This window comes from Lynx rufus, unplaced genomic scaffold (assembly GCF_022079265.1).
Source record: "Lynx rufus isolate CCGP_SWC_20201006 ecotype Redwood Valley unplaced genomic scaffold, mLynRuf1.p SCAF_1, whole genome shotgun sequence".
Lineage (NCBI taxonomy): Eukaryota > Metazoa > Chordata > Mammalia > Carnivora > Felidae > Lynx > Lynx rufus.
The window spans coordinates 44855798-44876480 of record NW_025814823.1 but is presented as its reverse complement, the minus strand read 5'-3'; the positions used below and the strand labels follow the sequence as shown (position 1 = coordinate 44876480).

Here is a 20683-nt window from a genome sequence, read left to right as displayed (position 1 = left end):
GAGTCAGATGCTTAACCAACTGGGCCACCCAGGCACCCCGTGATTGATCAATTTTTTTAGGAGACAGGAATGGCATCTTGTCCTGATGTCATGTCCAGAAACAAGGATTAGATATGTGTTAGATCTTCAAATAAATTCCTTATTAACAGCTATTGTCTTCTTCATGTGTCACCAAATTTTGGAATTTTTTGTTTTTATTTTGATTTTGTGTGTGTGTGTGTGTGTGTGTGTATGTTGTTTGTTTGTTTTGTTTTTTGGTAAATATGATTCTTTAAAAATGTTCTAAACCTTTTCTTTCCATGTATATTTTCAATAACTTTAGATTAGTCTTTTTTTTTTCTTTTTTGCAGTGGACTCAATCATAATTGTCCAACTCTAGTGACATCTTTCTCCATCTGTATCTGCTCTTCACAATGCCTCCAGGGTGAATTTTTCAAAACACATATTCATTTTATTGATATGTTGATATGTTGATTAACAGTAAATCATATACACATACAACAGGGAAAACAGCAAAGATCTAAACTGCTACCATTAATAAAACACCAGAATCAATCATTCGGTGAAAATCAGTCTAGAAATCTCTTCACTTACTCATTCACTCACTCATTTCATGAAGACTTTCTAAGTGCCGCCTGTATCGAGTGGTGCTGACTCAAACAGACTGCTTTTTACTCTAATGCAGCCACATTTTAACAAGAAGCAGAGGACAGAATGAAGGGCTGGCAACAACCATCAAATGAACTATGCCTTCCTTAAAACTCAGATGGTGAAAATAATTATGAATTAAAGTAAGACAAGGTGAGAGAGTGCTTGGGGTTGCCAATTTAGGTAGGCCAGAGAAGTCCTTTATGAGAAAGTGACTTTGAGCAGAGACAAAAAAATAAATGAGGGAAAAACCAAATAGATATCAGACAAAAGAGTGTTCCAGGAAGAAGGAACAACAATGAGGCCAAGGTAAATAGAATTCTTTGGACAAGGTAGCAGGTGTGTGGAAGATGAGGTCAGAAGTGTTCAGGAAATAGGTAATACAGGGCTGAGATGGTCATAAGGAGTTTAGCTTTTATGTCAATTACTATGGAAAGTCACTGAGGGATTTTGAAGAGAGAAGACACATCCTCTGTTGTTTCTTCTTATTTTTTATTATGGAAAAATTCAAATGTATTCAAAAGTAGAGAGTAACTCTATCTTAAAAGGATCATTCTAGCTAGTGTATGAAAAATAAACTATATGATGGTGCAATAGCTAAGATCCCAGCAGGAGATAAAATTTACCAAAAATGGTTCATATGAAGAGATGTTAATGAAGGCACTACTTACAGAGATGTGGCCAGTGTTCAGAAAATGCACAAAGTAGGTTGAGGACTCAGGGCCCCTGAACCAAGGTGATAATGGAGAAAACCATATTACATACTTCAGAAAGATCAGAACTATAACAGAGTGGCTGCCCTACTTGAGCTGTAGTCATAAGAGGACATCACTACAGCCACGTTTTGCAGGGAATAGGGAAGAAAATACTCATTTTTATTTCCACCATCTAACTTTCTGCTTGTAATCCCATTGGCTGGACTTGGCCAAAAGCAAGTCAGCAATGGAGCCATGTGATGTATTTCCAGAATGTTTAGCCTCTCAAGGAACTAAACTGGACAGAGAACAGTGCAAATTGAATGACAGGGAAACAAATGAAGACAATCAGCACTAAAAGGACAGACTGGAAGCAGATACACTAGTTAGGAGGTTTTATAATAGTCCAGGGAGGATGTTAGCTTGTCCCAAAGTTGTAAATATATTATAGAATATCTTGAAGGTTAAACTAAAAGTATGTCCAGTGGATTTGATGTGTTAAGTGAGAGAAAAAAAGGATTCATAAGGACATTCGATTATATGATTACATAAGCATAATCTGATTATACTATTACATGGCTTTATATATAAGGATGGAAGTTTGGGTGGATGGATGGATGGATGGAGATTAAAATATATAAAGATATAAGAGAAAGAAAGATTTTACTAAGAATAGAGTCTCAGGACGCCTGGGTGGTTCAGTCGTTTAAGTGTATGACTTCGGATCAGGCCATGATCTCATGGTTCATGAGTTCAAACCCCACATCGGGCTCTGTGCTGACAGCTCAGATCCTGGAGCCTGCTTCAGAGTCTGTGTCTCCCTCTCTTTTTCTGCCCCTCCCCCATTCACGTGTGTGCGCTCACTCTCTCTCTCAAAAATAAATAAAAACATTTAAAAAAATAAAAAGAATCTCAATGAATAGCATATTTTGAATAAATATCATTAGTCTGGATTCTGCTTGACTTCCTTTTATTCCTCTGAACCTCTGACCTTTTTCTTGAAATATTCTTTATTCTTTTCTGTGCCTGGCAAACAGGTACTTGTCTTTATTGATTCAATTTAAAGAAGACACTCTGTTGTAAGTATTTATCTACCACATAATACTTGGTTAAGCATGCCTTCCTATTTCCTAGAGTACTTTGTCCATATTTCTTGTACCATTTGACCACCTTCACCCATTTCACCCACCACCTGTCCCCTGCCTCTAGCAACTACTAATCCGTTCTCTGCAACTATGAGTTTGGGGTGTGTGTGTGTGTGTGTGTGTGTATTAGAAGATCCCACATATAAGTAAAATAATATAGTATTTGTCTTTGTCCTTGTGACTCATTTCATTTACCATAATGCCCTCCATAAGGTCCATCCATGTTGTCACAAATGGCAGGATTTCCTTCTTTCATAGAAGGATAGAATAATAATCCTACATATATACATATACATAGAATATACATATATACATATGTACATATGTATGTATACATATAATACATATACATATATGTATACATATATACATATGTACATATATACATATATACATAGAATAATAATCCTACATATATACATATCACATTTTCTTTATCCATCCATCCATCCCTCAATGGACACTTAGGTTGTTCCCATGTCTCAGCTATTGTAAATAATGCTAATGCTGTGAGACCATGAGAGTGCACATATACATTCAAGTCAGTGTTTTATTTTCTTTAGATAAACACCCAGAAGAATTGTCGGATCAAGTGAATACCACTTTAAAAAATTATCTTCTTGTGCATTAAGTTGATTAATGTAGCTTGTTGAAATGACTTTCAACTGTTATACAAGTCCAGGAGGGTTATTTGTAAGGAAAAGAAGAAGAGTGAATGGTTTAATGATTCCTGTTTTGGAAAAATCAACCATCTGAAAATTAGGATGTTGGATAAAGATATAATAGGCTTCTCAACACAACAAAAATACTTTTATTTAGCTGTAAGTACTAGGAAATAATAAGCATATGTTCCATTATATTATAAATTACATGTGACTCCAATATAATATAAATTATATTGTAAATTATTTAAATTAGGAACTGATACATTACTTTTGCATACTCCAAAGTGCCTGACATGGGGCTTGACACATTCCAATTATTTTAATGTCCTTAATATTTATATTAATAAGGTTATATTTTCCCTTATCCCTGAAGTTTGTTCAGTCAAGGTGTTTGAACAACTCATTTCATACCCAAACTTTAGAAACTCTACAGGAAGAGTGTATGCCCAGCGGAATTAGCTTTACTTGGGAGAATTATTTTAATCCCTTATTGACTTGCAAGATGCATCCACCTTGATGTTTTCACAGGAACATATCTCACTGATGATGATCAAAAGAGGTATGTTGGACTTTGATCAGAGTAAATCTAAAGAAAGCTGGAAATCTGCAAATATGCAGTGATTAAAATTCTTTCTCCATCTTCTCTTTGTGGAATGAGGGAGGTGAAATACTGACTGATACCTTATAATTAGTGTGAGAGAAATCGAAAAGTTTTTATTTAAGATAATTGAGACAATGCTAAAGCAAAACAAAAATTTCATACTGTGCCTACATTATTATAGAAATTTAAAAAAACCTAATTTTCCAGAGTAAACTGAGTGCAGTCCTTTCAATTGCCTTCCTGAATATCTGTGTTAACATCTGGGAGTGTTTGCTTCTTACCATCAGCATCAACTTCTCTGAGACAGAATATGGGAGGAGCAGGGGAAGAATTTTCAATCTTTCTTGTAGCACCAGATGTTCTTTATAAGCCTAAGATAGTTACTTCCTTTTTGATATCGTGTGTAGGTCACTGGTACATTTATCTCTCTCAAGGAAAAGTATACTTTAGAGTGACCCTTACACTTAGTGCATTGTACTTGTTAACTACAGTTAGTATGGGGACATTGTGTCTTAACTCAGAGAAATTTCTTACAAGAAAAACTTACAGAAATGCAAATAACACTGAATAACACAATACATTTTATTCTTTCAAGAGCATATTACTTATTGCAAGATGTTTTGAAATCAGGTTGTGATTTGAGTACCTCATTTGAGTAGAGTTCATCAATTTCAGGCAAAAACAGCTAGGATTGAAATGTAATCATTCCTATAAGATATTAGTAAAACCATCCAACTAGTAATAATTAAATGTTTTTAACTACTTTTTCCCTAGGAGACTTATCTTTTTATTTTGGTATCTAGCAGATACATGAGTTCTACAGGAAAAGATGATCCAGAATGTTAGTGTAAATTAGAGCTTGAGATATTGTCCAGGCCAGGAAAGGTCTATAATAGAGACTAGACATATAGGAGCAGGCTAAACATCTTCAGAAAGGAAGAGGGAGTTTAGGAAAAGGAAACATCAAGGAAAATAGAAATATCTATTAATTTTATTCTTAGAAAGCATACATTTTATTAATGTTTGAAAAATATCAAACACTTGATAATGTTATTATGTATAATATCTATGAAGAAAAATATTGGTTCTTAAGCATCTCTCTGTCATGCAGGCAATGACACAGACATAGCCCAATACCTATTTAACGTGGAAAATTACTACATCACACAGTTCAAAAGTTAAGAATACCTTCATTTAATCCAATGCTACAGATAAAGAAATCTATCTTTCATAAGTCTCGCGGTGTCCTCAAAAAGCACAAATGTGCAATATACATTCTTCCCAATTTGAGTCTGTGCCTGATTCCTCACAGAGATGGCTTGCTAACTGCTATGATCTGTTATTTCCCAATCAGAATTTTGTGTGTGTGTGTGTGTGTGTGTGTGTGAAAGAGCTAAAAGAAGCAAAAATGCAATAATGGTTTCTCATGAGAAATCTGCATACATTTTAACATGTCCTTTTCCAATTATCTTCTTGCAAAATAAGATGACAACAGAATTTTAGAAAGTTATACTCCTCCAGATTTTACCTTTAAAATTCAAATAAATACAGTTAATATTTAAGAATGAAAGAGCTACATACAGAACCATAATAGCAAGATAAAAACAGTGTATTTTTCTGCTGGCAATTACTAAGTACAAGCAATAGAGTACTAAATAATGAAATAAGGAAATTACAGATCAAGTCTAAGTCCTAAGGAAATTCATTTGTATATGAAAAGACAGAGGAAGTTTTTTCACTGAAAACACAGAGAAAACAAGAACACTCAACTGAGACTCAGGTAGTTCCAAGGTGAAAAATCACATTAAAGATGCAATAAAGAAAAAAGCTCAAGTGGGGAGTAGCAAATAGAACAGCGTTATCAAAGCAGAAGGTTGGTCTGGAAGTACAGTGAGATATGAGCCTGAACTAAGTGGAAATACTTAAGAAATACTTCCAATTGTAATGCAAGGAATGAAAACAAGACAATAAGACAGTAAATGGTGAATGCATATGTTTTAGGACACGATGTAGGAGTAGTCTGGATTCTGCATATGATTTCTTATGTCACATACAAGAATTAAAATTGTTAATCTTTCTCAAAAATTCAGAAAAGAGTTCATATCAACAAGCAAAGTGGCTTTTGGAAAGGGAAGAGAATAGTGGAATGGAAGGATCTCAGGCAGTATTGTAATAATCAACAATATTTAATGACTCTTTGGAGTGGGCTTGAGTGAGAAGATAAACTTTTCTAAATAGAATTATCAATGGATTAAAGATTGAATTATCGAGGGATCTCAGTAAAGAAAACACATTTGGGGATATTTTTTATTCATATACTGTATTTTCCAAAAGTTTGAATCAGCTTAAATAGTAGTTTAAACAGATGTACAGGTAAAGAAATACTGTCATCCATCAATAAGAGATAGAAGGCATGAGTCAATACAGAAAGAAGAATGGTAATGGTAAAGAATAAGTTCAGATTTAAATGAGTGAGTTTGAATTGTTAGTAGAACATCCAAGCTCAATGTTCCTTAGTGACAAGTCAAATCACCTTACATAATGTTCAAGAGCCCAAATTATTTGTGCAATGGAGTTTTGCTATTGACTATGACTAGAAATAAGCAAGCCATCAGCTGAATCAAAGATAAATTATTTAGAAATGTAGATATTCGGTTGGTTGTTAAGCAAAGATGTTTCTGAAAGAGCATAAATATTTGTTTTGTTTTTCTAATGCTTATTTTATTTTTGAGAGAGAGGAAGCATAAGCTGGGGAGGGGCAGAGAGAGAGGAAGGTAGAGGATCCGAAGCAGGCTCCTGACTGGCAGCAGAGAGCCAAATGCAGGCTAGAACCTACAAATATCAAGATTAAGACCTGAGCCGAAGTCAGACGCTTAATTAACTGAGCCACCTGGTGCTCCAAGACCATAAATATTTGTACAATTAATTTATGCATGTAATTTGCAATTATACTGAATATATCTCTGCCTATACATTATCTATTTTCAAACTTCAATGCTATAAATGTTATTTAAAATAAATTAATAGTCTAATCAGAGTAAATATTCAATCACTTAAATAGTTACTGAGCAATTCCTAGGAGCCTATAACCTTGCTAGTTGTACCCAACAAGAGGTAGCAGACATTTTTTCCTGATTTCTTACAAGTTTATGACTAGCATGCATCTGAAGCCCTTGAATGACTACACAGATGGCAACTGATTAAAGTCCAATATGATCAATAAAAACAAATTGTGTCAGTTGTGGCCTCAGCCACTTAATTAGGTAGTACTCATGGAAGTAATAGAATGTACACCAAACTCTGATAATTGTATCTATTTTAATAGAAGACCTAGAGGGAAAAGACATTACCAATATTATTTTTTAAAAAGGTGGGATCCAGTCAGATGAGAAGAAAGAGGTCTGAAGAGCTAAAGTATGAAATCCAGAAAAATATACATAAGGTATCTTAGAGAGTGATGGAATAGCTAAAATACAGTTGTATTACACAATTTTTGTCCTGCTAGTCTGAGAAGGCTGAATAATGTCCTGGAAACAATAACAAACTAATGCATGCTGTAGAATATAGCTAGATATGAGTAAATTAACAAAAGTGTTCTAAGGGGCGGGGAGGAAGGTAGACTTGAATAGAATAGATTAGTGGTGAGAGATACGGAAGGCAAACAGGTGCCTATTACAGCACTTGGCACAAAATAGGTTCTGACTGAATATTGAATGAATGAATGAATGAATGAACGAATGAAAGGTGCAGAGATTACCTAGAATGCAATGAAATTTTTCTGGATGAAGATGATGTTCATGCAGGGCACAGAATCACTTATTTCAGTTTTTTGAAATTTTGAGCTTTCAAACTACCTATGGAAAAGCTAATCCATGTTAAATAACTAATAATCATAAATTATAGCAGCATAAAACCCATCTCATTTGTCACTAATAAAAACTATCATTTGAGTTAATTTTATGAGCTCTACTTGTGATCATGTCATTATTCTTCTCTATTTGTACTGTCAGCCTAGCCAATTATTTTTCATCTTAAGGCAATCAAATATTCAGAATTGAAAATATCCTGTCTTCAGAATAAAATTAATTAACCTGATCCTTATTTTGTAGATGGTTTCCTCTCATTCCTCAAATACTTGAGCAAGAATTATTCAGATGTAACTGATGTAAGCTTTAGTGTGTCAGTAATTTGTGTTTTCCTTTTGAAATGACAGCACAGGAGGAGACATAGAAGCTGTACTGTATCCGCTTTCTCATTTATTTTAAAATATAAATAATATTTTCAAGTAGTTTAGCCAGAATAGTGATTATGCTTGCAGAAAAGATGAGAAGGTATTTCCATCTCTTAATATGTCATGATTCTATCCTTTGCCAAAATTCTTTTCAACAGATATAAATGGGATTTTAAATGTAATATAAGGATCTCTCTACTCATATCAATGAGTTTTTCAGGCAGAAGATTGAGATTCCGGCTATAGTTGAGCTAGTTACTCTTACACAAGCTTAGGCTGTTCCAGTCACAGCAGATACTCAAATAATAGCTGATGAAGCGTTGTTGGCATTGGTGCACCAACTAACTTCTATTGCCAAGCTTTCATGTAATTGTCCATTTTCTTCCCTCTATGTCTTCGAAAATCTATCTGAAAGGGAGGAAATCTGCAGAAAATCTCTCTGGCATGAGACAGTTTATATTTTCCCTTGCAAAGTGGAACAACTCGACCTACAAGCTTCACTATTTCTTAGGTTGCTACAAAGTTTTCTGATAACTTACTCTCCCCTCTCACCAGCACCTTATATTGACTATTAAACAAGCACGGGGCTTATTCACCACTAAGTGTGCCTATTAAATCATTGTTTCTCCATCTTATAAACTGCTTAATAAAAACACCTGAAAATTTATTTGTATCAGACCTATTTATAAGATATTGAAGTAGAAAATCATTTATTTTCTTGCAGCTTACAGTATATCATAATATTTTATCATTCATCCTATTCATTTTGTCAAGCAATAAACTTGAAAGACTGTAGGAGACTGTCACTTGTTCTCTAAGGACTGTCACTTTTAATGGAATCAATTTTGGTTTATAGATTCAGATAACGTGAATAGATTTTCTTTAGCACAACCTCTGGTAGCAAAACAAAAGTTTGAAATATTATGAAATAACATGAGATATATGGAATTTTGTCACACTGTTATGAATGTGAGAATGTTTTCATAACCTTGATAGCCAAAGGACACAGTGTTAGAAGAGTTAATACTTCATTTGGTCCATAGGAAGTTTAAATTTATCTTTCTTTAGCTGTTTTTTCAACATTGCATTCCATATTCCAGTGCACTCCCTGACCAGATAGAAGGTATAGATGTATTTGCTAAGTTTTGTATAGATCCTGTTAGTCACCTTGCATTTCAAAGTATGTCTTCATTCATGCAGTTATTACTCTCCCTTTTTCTAGCCATTAACATCATAAGAACACATTACTGTAAATTATATCTCCTAACAGGCATTATTTTATGGTATTTTAAAAAGTCTATGTATAATGCAAATTTTTATAATATAAATATTTTGACTTTTACTACAAAATTAGAGGAGTATGCCCTGTATGTAATAAGAGTAGGTCATGAAGCACAAATAAATCTATGCATTTGATTTTGTTTGCTTATTATATGAGACAGTTATTTATAATGTTAAGGAAATATCCATACATGTGATTTAGTGCAAAGAATCATGACAAAGATTCTAACCAAGAGATTAATTTCTTTGACATATAAAGTTAAAATATGCAGAGGGGAGACAACTTTTTTCTGCATCATATTATAATTATCCTATTTTCTTATTTGAAGCCTGGCAAAACAATGCAAACTCTAGGTACTTAAATAATGCATTCCATTTTCATGAAGCAATACTTTTAGAGTCATAATTTGAATTTATTGAAGGCATTTAAAATGAATTCATATAATACTCTTGGAAAAGTGCAGTTGAGGAGTGTCTATGTGTAAACATATGGGATTAAACATTCATCAATGTTTTCATGTTGCTAGACATGTGGCTATTTTAAGCATGTTGTTCAATTCCTCAAACCATCAACAATCAAATTATTTGTGCTTTAATTACAAATGTAATGGTCATTTTAAATAAACATTGTTTTAAAAATTGAATTTGTATTTTTCCACAAAGTGTAATTAGTAATAAAGCCAATGGAACTTTAAGAAGAGTATGCAAAAAGAAATTAATAATGTTTTAATATACACAATTGCAAAAATATATCTAATCAAAATTCATGACATTTCTGGCAACTGTAATGTTGTAACAAGTTATTTTGAGAATGCTAGCTATTAATAGATAGATTATTCTGATTTTTCATAGTAGTCAATCTGACTATCATACATGTTTCTTGACCACGTTCTATTCTGCAGCTACAGGCTTACCGTTAACTTGCAGATCATTACTTCATCACAAGGAAAACCTACCAAGGTTGTTTGGAGATAAGACTTATTTGCAAAGTGGCTGCTTAGCTGACACAGATCCAAGGATCAACCCATTAGATTTTTATGTAATGTTAATTGTCAATATACCCTATGTTGCCCTTCCTTTTTAGTCTCAGGATATTTTCATTTCTCAAATTACTTTAGATGACAAAATATTTTGAAATGTTATTGTTTGTAGGGAGTAAAATCTTTTCTTGAGGTGTAATACACAATTAATTTATAATGATGTAGTCAATGATTGTTCTCAGTGTAAGAATATACTAACAATGCAGATTTTGTGAAATGTCCTAAAACTTTTTAAATTATAAAATAAATTATATTATGATTTTCCTTGATTAGGGGGAGTATTGATAGGTAGTAATCCGAGGAATAGATTAATTTGTAGACAATTATTGTACAAATTCTTTCTTTTTTTTTAAACTTTTTTTAATGTTTATTTTTGTGAGAGAGAGAGAGAGAGAGAGAGACAAAGCATGAGTGGACGAGGGGCAGAGAGAGAGGGAGACCCAGAATCCAAAGCAGGCTCCAGGCTCTAAGCTGTCAGCACAGAGCCCAACACGGGGCTTGAACCCATGAACAGTGAGATCATGACCTGAGCTGAAGTCGGACGCCTAACCAACTGAGCCACCCAGGCACCCCTATTGTACAAATTCTCATATAAACATGAGTATGTTTCTAAGTAGTACACAATTATTGAAATACATTGATATATTTTCTAAATTTGACAAAGATGGTATTTCACAATAGGGTAGGATTCATTAAAAATGGAAGAATATGAAAAAAAAACCATTTTTCATTTTATAGGGAAGAGTAAGTGGTGTTAATTTTGGATTAATTTAGGAAATCTAAAGATAGTTCAAGTTTAAAAGACAGCTTAACCATTATATTATTCTGAATTTGTGTCTTAATTTGAGATGAAATAATAATGCTAAAAAGTGTTGTCAGAGGACATAATCAGAGACACATAGTATTCATAAGCAATAATTACAAGTCATAATTTGAAAATACACAATAATAAAGTAAAAGTGATTATGAAGAATTCAATTTTTTAAATATTTATTTATTTTGATAGAGAGTGCACATGTGTGGGGGAGAGGCAGAGAGAGAGAGGGAGAGAGAGAACTCCAAGGAGGCTCCACACTCAGCACAGACCCCAGCATGGAACTGTATGTCACCACCATGAGATCATGACCTGAGCCAAATTCAAAAGTCAGACACTTAACTGACTGAGCCACCCAGGTGCCGCTCAATTTCTTTTAAAATAAAAAACTTTGTCAAATGATTAGAGGCATGCCACAATTAAGAAAATTTAAACAATGTTTTGCTAATAAAAGGAAAAAACTAAGTACAGGATACCTTGGTTATTTTATAGAAATAAATACAAGTTTTAGTTTTATTTTGTATATCTTCCTTGTTATACTTTGAAATGAACAATTTATAATATTTTATAATATTTTTAAACCCAAATCTTATATTTATTAAAATATTGAACATTATTTTTACATGGTGATAAAATTAAAAAAGAAGGCATAGATATATTTTTAAACTAAAACTAATCCACTATAATTAGTTAAGAGTCATTTGCATATTGGAAATGGTCTATGAACTCTTTTTTAATGCAAATGGCACTTTGTACTCATATGTTAAAATTTGTAAATATTTCCATTTATGTCATGAATCCATTTATCTAAAACCTAAGCCTCAAATTTCCAGTTAAACTTTTCGATTATGAGTTATAGTTTTCCAAGACACAAACACAGAAATGAAGCACTATCTTTTGAATGTGCTTCTTTTTTTCCCCTTTTATTTGGTATTTAACTGTTTATCTGGATAAGATATTTGTAGAGTGTGCTCCTAATAAAAGAAAGTTTCTTATGGTCAACTAACCCCATGTTTCTCCAAAACAGTGAAAAAGGGAAAGAAGAATTTATGGGAGCCAACTTCAGCAATATATACACTTATCACTGGAAAAGCTAATTGTTTTCCTTTTAAAGAAAGGAAAAGGCTTAGATGTAGAAAAATATTCTTTGATACAGAGATGACCAAAAGCTATATCAAAATACTTTTTTTCCATTTACTTTATAAAGACCATTAGGGTCTTGTTAGAAATAGATATTCTCTTTGCCGGTCAAAAAAATTGTTTTTTTTTTACTTACTGAAAGAGAAAAACAGTAGTCCTTTTAAAAAATCCATTACAGATATTCTATCCTATTCCATACCATTAATTTTTTTTGTTTGTTTTTCTTGTTTAGTGTTTAAAATGAAGGTGGATAGGAAGTCAACACTAAGATTTCAGTGTACAAAAAGTGCAATGTAGCCAAGAATTTAATTGAACATCTTGTTTCAATATTCCAAAGCATCAGGAAACTAATACATTACATTCCTTATTTACCCTCAGAACTTTTATGTTACCTTTCCTACATGTCATATAAGTTATCTTATGTGTTTTATATTCTTCCTGTCATCTCCAACAATTTATGTGTCATGTGATGGCTAAATAAATTTACTTAATTAAGGTTAAAATTATAGTGTTAAAATTAATTATATGCTGCCATCATATACTAACTTATTCACTCAGTACATATTTGAGTACAGATATTGTCAAGTTTCTTACTGATGGGGAAGAAACGGTCAGTGAGTCAATATTAAATTTTCAACTTATTAATTTTTCTAAATATGTGTGACAGATTTAACTGTCATTTGAAATGAAATATTGATTCATTAGGAAAGAGAAAGTGATACTGAAATAGTAAAAGAAATAAAAAAGAAAAAAGAAAAAGAAAGAAAGAAAGAAAGAAAGAAAAAGAAATAGAAAATAAAGAACAACAGAGGAAGAAGAAAATAAGAGAGACAATGGATGTGTTCAAAGAAATGTACACAGAAGCATTTGGGGGAATGAAACTCTGGTGTAGCAAAAGAAAAACATAATACAGCTTCAAACAGCTGGTCTTACTCTATCCCTCCTTCAGGTGCTAGAATTTTGGTATAAAAGTTCTTAGTTTAACTGTTGGAAACTTTTCCTACTATACGACTTTCCAACTGCTTGCACACTTAAAGAGATAAAGAGAATTGTTTTCATTTTTATTGATTTTTTGTATTCGAAAGGATTTTAAACTATACCTGAGATATCTTAAAATAAATATATATTTATGAAGATTGTTAATGCAATTTGTTGAAGGTTATTTTTTAATTTCTTTTCCCACACAGCCTTATGGCCAACAGAAGCAACTATATTCAATTTATAATCAGGTTTCATAAGAGGAAAGGGAATGGAAAAAGTGATTTCTAGAAGTTTCTTTACAACGCATGTAATTAAATGACAATAAATAGTGTTGAATAGAAAATAAAATCCATTCTGTTTCTAATGGAAGCCTTCCATTTTACTCATATTTTTTGTCAATGTAATTAATTCATATTACATTTTGCATTTTTCTCAATATAAGGGTAAAATCATAGGCATTAGGCTTCTAATTTTAACTAGTGATATCATATACTCATTCCTATAAAAATATTATTAACAGTAATTGTGTATTATTCACAGATATTGGCTGACTTAGAAAACCATGCATTATTTAAGAATGATCTGGAATGTCAAAAACTGATTCTGGAAGCAATGAAATATCATCTATTGCCAGAAAGAAGAACTTTAATGCAAAGTCCAAGAACTAAACCTAGAAAATCTACAGTTGGAACTTTGTATGCTGTAGGAGGAATGGATAACAACAAAGGTATACAATTCTTTGTTTCTTGGGGGGTTGTTTGTTTTGTTTGTTTTGTTTTTACATTTCTTGATCTATATATAATACAACCTGTATCAGACCATGTCACAATTTTAATATTGCAATCTGTATAATACCAATAAACCTCACATGCTTTACACATTAAGATTTAATATTAAGGGGAAAATTAAAAGAATATCTCTTATTTTCAGCTGTAGTTGCTGCTTTTGCTTTTTATTCATCTTTAAATCCTTTATCTCTTGTGCATTATGTGCCAGGCTTCATATGAAATGAAAAGGGGACTTAAAACACTTACTTACAAACACAGGCCAAATAATTGATTGGATATATTGACAACTATATTTCAATTCTAAGTAAAAGAAATATAACATTCCAGGCACATGTGTGCTAAAAGCAATATTATGAAGAAGAGAGTTTCTGTTTTTGACGCATTTGGAATCTTACACAGAAGCCTGGCAAATAAATAGACAACTATAAACAAATGTAATGACTGTGACCGTTATATTTTATAAATTTAACTGTGATTACCAATTTTGCTGTTCAAAGGGAATTGAATGATTCATTTAAAAGTTGAACACATACATTTGAAGGTCTCATTCTTTTCTGTAATTAGCGGAAAAAGATCAATGAATATTTGTCTTCTTCAGCTTATCTTATGTTGTGAGTTCACAAGACAAATAACGTAACTGTCACATGTTTGTATTTGGTAAGTGATATAATTATCCACCATACATTCAATATACACGTAAAAGTTGGCAACGACAGAGTGTGGTCACATGTTCAATCTCTATTAAATATATTTGTTATTAAAGAATTAGTGGGAAGCAACAAAACTTACGTCCACCATTGTGAATTGAGATCCCAAAACAGCAGCTAAAGGGAAATAATTTAGGGAAGACACATATTCCCATATTTTGTCTGTCATGAAGATATCTTGTGGCTGGCTGTTAGATGGTGTTCACTTGTTTATTTTTTGACAAGGTTAATTTCTGTTTACTGGGGCATTGATTTTTCATAGCCATCACATTAAATGAGCACTAGGTAATTTATATTTATATATGCATATATATGAGTACACATATATGTATATGTGGTCGTTTTATGATGTTTCAAATTTTAAAGTCAAATGAGTGATTATTTTTTTAAAGAACACTGTGTTATAGGTGTCTGGGTGGCTCAGTCAGGTGAGCATCTGGCTCTTGATTTTGGCTCAGGTAATGATCCCAGGGTCTTGAGAGCCTGCCCCCAGTTGGGCTCTGCACTGGACATTGATCCCACTTAAGATTCTCTCTCCTTCTCCCTCTGCTCCTTCCCTGCTCTCTCTCTCTCTCTCTCTCTCTCTCTCTGTAAAATAAATAAATAAATAAATAAATAAATAAATAAATAATAAAGAACACTGTATTCTACAGAAAGAGTGCCCATACAAGAACCATTCCACTTGAAAATATGCACATGATATTTTTTTTTTCTAAAGAAGAAGAATACAAAGAAGAGGAGGAGCAGGGGAAGGAGTTGGGGAAGAGGAAGAGGAGGAGGAAGAGGAGGGAGAGACAGAGGAGGAATATTTATTGAATCTGTTTTGTTTCTGATGAAGGCTGAATAATAAACATAAATTAACATAGATACAAAAATTACTATACTATCGGGGCACCTGGGTGGCTCAGTTGGTTAAGTGTTCAGCTCTTGGTTTCGGCTTAGGTCATGATCTTACAGTGTCATGAGTTCAAGCCCTGGGTCAGGCTCTGTGCCAGCAGTGCTGCGCCTGCTTGGGATTCCGTCTCCCTCTCACTCTGCCCCTCCCCAACTCACACTGTCTCCATCTCTTTCAAAATAAATAAATTAATTTAAAAAAAAAGAATGTTAAAAAAAATTACTGTACTATTAAAGAACGAAAGGGCATGACTGAATTTGAATTTTTAAATCTGGTGATTTCACGTTGTTATAGCATAGAAGAATATGAGACTATGGAGTCTACTGAGTTAAACTGTTGCCAGCATTTGAATTTCTCTCAGCAGTCTTTGAGATTGAAGAAATTCTTTAAAAATTGATCTTTCTTTTTTTTAAAAAAAATTTTTTTTTCAACGTTTATTTATTTTTGGGACAGAGAGAGACAGAGCATGAACGGGGGAGGGGCAGAGAGAGAGGGAGACACAGAATCGGAAACAGGCTCCAGGCTCTGAGCCATCAGCCCAGAGTCTGACGCGGGGCTCGAACTCACGGACGGCGAGATCGTGACCTGGCTGAAGTCGGACACTTAACCGACTGCGCCACCCAGGCGCCCCAAAAATTGATCTTTCTTAATGATTCTGAGTTTTCTTTCACTTTAGAATTGAAAATACCAACAATTTACTTATTGTTACACATATTCAGTAAGATACAGGTGTAAAAGAATGTGATAATACAGGAGGTTTCAAAAGATATTCCAGATTAAATCAGCAATACAACAGAAAAAAATTATTTGAGGGAACCTTTAAGAATTTTTACCATATCCTTAGCCCTATAGGAATCAGATATTAATATCCCATAAACTTAGATACAAATCTAAAACTTAATACCAAACCTCAAAGATCCTTTTTTCCTAGTGAAGCAGAAACATATAAAAGCCCAATGTTTCAAGGGATTTAAAGGGCAAATAGAACATTTTCAAGGTAATCCCTCCTATTTGCATCATGCTTTTACTGCTTTAACAGTGATTTCTACACCTTATTAACTTGTATAATCTTTAAATAAGCATTAAGATTTTATCTTAAAATTGTGTTTTCTTGGAAGATAATAAAAAATGGAATAAAATGCAAAAAACATCAAAAGAAAAAAAACTACAGCAAAAAAAATTGGAATTTACTTGGCAAGATTATTTTCAAAAGTAACACAATACATAACACTCAGTGTGGCATTTTTGAAATTATTTACACATTTATATTGTGCTATATAAACATTTTGTTGGATTCCTCTTCAGCTCCATAATTCCTGAGATTAAGATAACATCACATGAGATAGATAAACTATGGGTACAACGCTTGCAGATTCTCCATAGATATGAAAATTGAGAGCATGGTTTTCTCTGTTCCTTCTTATAATCAAATGTGTACACATTCAGTGCCGATGCACAGGTTTTGTACCTCTATTTTGTGCCAGGCTCTGCATTAAGAACTTGTGTACCACGGTGAACATTATGAATATAACTCCTACTTCACAGAGCTACCAAGTTAATCTGGGGAAACAAATAGTAAACAAACACCCAAATGAAACGAATGTTATAAAAAGGGAATTGCAGGTGGAAGGAGCATAATGGCTGAAGAGCAAACCTGGTCTAGTCTAGAAAAGTAAGGAAGTACACAAAACATGTCTGCTCTTTTGTTGTGGTTGTTGTCGTTTTCCCAGCAGAAATCTAAAGAACTATTAGGCATTAGTTTAGCACATTGTTGGAATGAGAGGTTGGTCTTGGTGGGGAGTTCCAGACTGTAGGTACATCAAAGGTGAATGTTTAGTGTTGAAGAAAAGTGACATCTTCCAAAAAATGGAGTGAAATCCCTTATGGCTGAATTATAGTCAGTAGGGAAATGAAAGCATGGTAGTGAAGAAGAGACACAGTAGGCTTCAGTGAGGCACTTTACAGGATCAATTCTGATTTGTAGCTACAGAGGTCTTGAAAGGCTGGTTAAGCAGCCTTTGAAACCAGGGGGTGCCTATTCAAATGCAAGAGTGTCACTTAAAATCTCTAGTATACTTTACTCTTTCTCAGTATTATATCCATTTCTGTAAAAATTATATTCATTAAATGAGATGAAGTATTATGTAAAGAGGTTAAAGTATAAAACACAAGGCATTCCAACATGTTTCATACCAAAGGGACTCCCAAGGGACTCAGCAGAAACCTGGTCTGACCTTCCTAATCATGTGGAATAAGGCCAAGGCATGTAGGAACTTTGGAGACATGAGACTATCAAGGTGCTGTGAAATAACGGTGATACGGCACAGGGAAGGGAAGAAGACAAAAAGATATTCATATAAATGACATTTATATTTATATCATGATATATATATGGTAAGTACCTTTTATGCTAATATGAACATTCAAAAATCAATGAGAAATGAGAAATCAAATGAGAAAAAAGACTCAAGCCATAAATAGAAGTTTGCAGTGTTTTAGAAAGCATGATTTAATTCACTTTTATAACAGAAAAATACTGAAAAATAAATATTTAAGAACATAGCAATATATAGCACATTTTAAATCCAATTAAAACATTATTATATGTATTCATATTTGTTCTACTATGAATTGAGAAATGAGGGGACATAAAATTAAATATAATTTTTAAAAAGGCAATAATCATAAGCTGTTTTTATAAGGAGACTGATTTTCTTTAAATGATGTCAACTGAAATCAAATACAGATTTAAATCAGTGCAGTGAATTGTATTGATCAATTGGGTGTTTTGCTAAGAAATTTATTAAACATCACACAGTAATCATCATAAATTTTTTTAAAAACGTTGATTTAAAGATAAAACACCAATTGTTTACTTTCAAGTGCTTGCATTGACTTATGTATGAGTCATGTAAACTATGAAATAAAATTTGGTGATAGTGTTTAAGGGAAAATATTGGCATGAAAATATCTTTATTGGGTATATATTCTGATATTAACTGATTATTAGACAATTCCTTAGAAATAGGAATAGTTTGGTTTTGTACCTATCAGAAAATAGTATTTTTTTTTTTTGGAGATAACTTTTTTCAATCTAGTAAACCACATATTGATAATCTGATAAAACTACAACAGTATAGATAAGAAAAATCAAGTATGAGCTTATAACTTAAGCACAATCCCTGTTAACGGCACGGTATATTTCTTTTCTCCAATTTCTACGTGTGTGTGTGTATGAGTGTGTACAGCCATAACTATATATCTACATTTATACAGAGATATACCTATTTACATTTGTCTTCATCTCGGTCTCTGTGCTTGTCTAGATAAGGTTCTAAATATATGTTGGTTTATTAGCCTACTTGAAATAATTATTTGTGTTGCTTTTATTCATTATTTATATTACATGTGTTAATTTATATTTCATTAAAATTTTAAAATACATCATATCAAGAAGCTTACTAATTCTTACTCATATGGAAACGCCACAGCTTCTTTGAGCTTAGTCCTATTATTAAACACTTGGTAGGATCCAATTCTGTTTTCTTTAAATGATGTGATCGTTAGCATCTGCATGCATCAAGAGTTATTCCTAACCTTTGAGTGTTCTTTATAAAGTTTACCAAATGAAAAATTACTGGGTGGGAAGGTAAAGTGGTTGTGACATATGAACCAATTTCTTTCTGGGAAGTTTATAAGAATTTATAGCATCACCAAATTATACCATAGGGCCAGATTGTCTTCTAAACCAATTTTCTGCCTTACAAAAAGACCTTAGTATAAAAATTTTCTAGCATAACAATAGTAGAAAAATTACATAATGAGCTCCCATGTTTTGACATAACTTTATATTTTTTCTTAGTAATAATTGAGTTTTGAATATATTGAATTCTTAAGTATAAAATCATGTATATAATGATATAGAATGACATATTAGTTCCTTCTTTTTTATTTTTCCAAATTCTATTTCATTGTCTTGATCTAATTGCCTATATCATATAGTATAAAGTTCAATAGAAACAGTTCATTGGGGTAATCCTCTCATTTTCCTTATTTCTTTATTTTAATATTTTTTCTTTATTTATTTATTTAGAATAAAGCTAATATTTTACAAGTTTGCTGTAAATAATAGCATAGCGATACTTGGCGATTTCTGGAAAAATGATGCCTCTATATAGAGATTGTAAATAACATTACATTGTCTCAGAGAGAATTTACTTTCATTTTGGCAGACACTTGAGTAAGAGGAAAACCCATCTTCCAAATCAGGATTGGGTGATTTGAGACTAAAATGCAGTATTTTGAGGACTGCTCTACCCCTAGTTTGTTTTCAATATCTATATGAGAGCCATTCATCCATTGTGGGCCCTGAATACCCTTTTATTTTCAGAAGAATGAGCCCTAGCTAATTTTTAGCATTTTAGCTTCTATCTTCTGCCTAGATTTTTGCCTCTCATCAGATATGTCTTAGCAGCAAATGCACAGAGAAGACAAGCAACAATGCCCCACCATTCTCTCTTTTGAGGCTAAGGTCCTAACTGCCTTGGTTGTGTAGAAGTGCATGCACTTAGTATCTTCCCTGCACCATGACACTGCCAAGGAGCCTGTGCAATGAATATTCCCAGGGCTCTGGGTCTCTGGCTGCTTGTGAATCAGCATTTCTTATGGGGAAAAGGACCAAGAATTGTTCAGCTCACTTCAATGCTCATCTCTTCTATGGGTCTTTGACCTCTTAAGTGTTAGCTGCCTTTTTTAGTCTCTAATGTCGTTAAACAGCTAATTTTTGGAGTATTTTAAAACTGTCACTTTATGGTTACTCTCATGAAGACAGTCTTATACAAGCTTATCCATCCTGGTTATGCAGAGGCCCCTGTGGATTTGTATTTTCAACAGTGTCCATTTCTGAAAATTCTCTCTTTTGTGAGATTTATAAAATAATCATTCATGTTCTCATCTTACTTTTAAATTTCATCTGTTATTTATTTAAATGTTTTTACATATTTATTTTCTATTCCATAATGAATAATCTCAACATTTAAAAGTTTGAGAGTC

At 32.8% G+C, this 20683-nt stretch overlaps 1 protein-coding gene across 2 annotated transcripts in view; it reads left to right on the top strand.

The window, feature by feature from the left end:
• Positions 1–20683, top strand: part of KLHL1 (kelch like family member 1) — a 361548-nt gene that overhangs the window by 229486 nt on the left and 111379 nt on the right. For both annotated transcript variants that reach the window (XM_047081567.1, XM_047081490.1), the window contains one exon: positions 13782–13968. In XM_047081567.1, the coding sequence (XP_046937523.1) occupies positions 13782–13968 (187 nt within the window). The remainder of the gene's footprint in view (positions 1–13781; positions 13969–20683) is intronic.